General features: G+C 45.1%; 1 protein-coding gene across 1 annotated transcript in view; it reads right to left on the minus strand.

Annotated features, from left to right (window-relative positions):
• Positions 1-521: 521 nt before the first annotated feature.
• LOC109463859 (3-oxoacyl-[acyl-carrier-protein] reductase FabG-like) overlaps positions 522-918 on the minus strand; it is a 5,214-nt gene continuing 4,817 nt past the window's right edge. The window contains exon 9 of the mRNA XM_019760733.1: positions 522-785. Within this exon, the coding sequence (XP_019616292.1) occupies positions 627-785 (159 nt within the window). The 3' untranslated portion in view covers positions 522-626. The remainder of the gene's footprint in view (positions 786-918) is intronic.

Consider the following 918-nt stretch of genomic DNA (forward strand, 5'->3'; position numbering starts at 1 on the left):
ACAAGGTTTAAATTTTAACAACCACTGTCTGCCTTCAATAGGATAATGATGACTTTATTTTCGGAAGTGATTGGACATCAATTATCCTGTTGAAGACGACAGTGGTCGTAGTAAATTTAACCTTATAAAACCTTTCTCTTGGAATAAAGTCAAGCATCTTACTAACATTGCGACCTAGCTTCGCTGAAAAAAGGATGGGAAGAGTTTTTGACCCAAAAAGAAGCGAAAACCAGATGTCGGTAGTGAACCTAACTTTCTAAGCCTCATTACAGTTTGCTGTTGAGTGAATTACAATTTAATGTTGTTCAAAGCTTCAGATCTGGTAGAGTAAAGGCGGTCAAAGCCGCGGTCACAACCCGCCGTACTCACACGTACGTGCTTCTTACGTACGGTACGTACGGGGCACGCGCGTCGCCCGTACTCGCACATACGGGTGGTGGATCCGCAGACCGCACGTAGAAAAAGTTTTACATGCACTTAAAGTACCACGGCGTGTCTGCGTGCTCCCAAATCCGTAGGATTCCGTACGGAGGCGGTACTCAGCACGCACGGATGCCCTATGTTTGCACACGTTTTTGCACGTAAGACAGCACGCAGATGCACGTACGGCGGGTTGTGACCAAGGCTTAACGCGGACACATGGCGTGCCATCCCCCGTCCACGGGGACCTGGGCGCCGGTTATGAAGGACGCGTCCGACGAGGCCAGGAAGGCGATGGTCTTCGCAACTTCTGACACTTCTCCGACCCTCCCCAGGGCGTGTGTAGTCTTGGAATGTTCCAGAAACTAGTGAAAGGTAAGAAGCAGGATCGTAATACATCTTTTTTTATGTAAATTGTAATCAGATACATACGCACACGATATATATATGTATATATATATATATATATATATATATATATATATATATATATATATA

The sequence above is a fragment of the Branchiostoma belcheri genome, unplaced genomic scaffold, assembly GCF_001625305.1.
Source record: "Branchiostoma belcheri isolate BF01 breed outbred unplaced genomic scaffold, Haploidv18h27 scaffold13, whole genome shotgun sequence".
In the NCBI taxonomy this organism is placed as follows: Eukaryota; Metazoa; Chordata; class Leptocardii; order Amphioxiformes; family Branchiostomatidae; genus Branchiostoma; species Branchiostoma belcheri.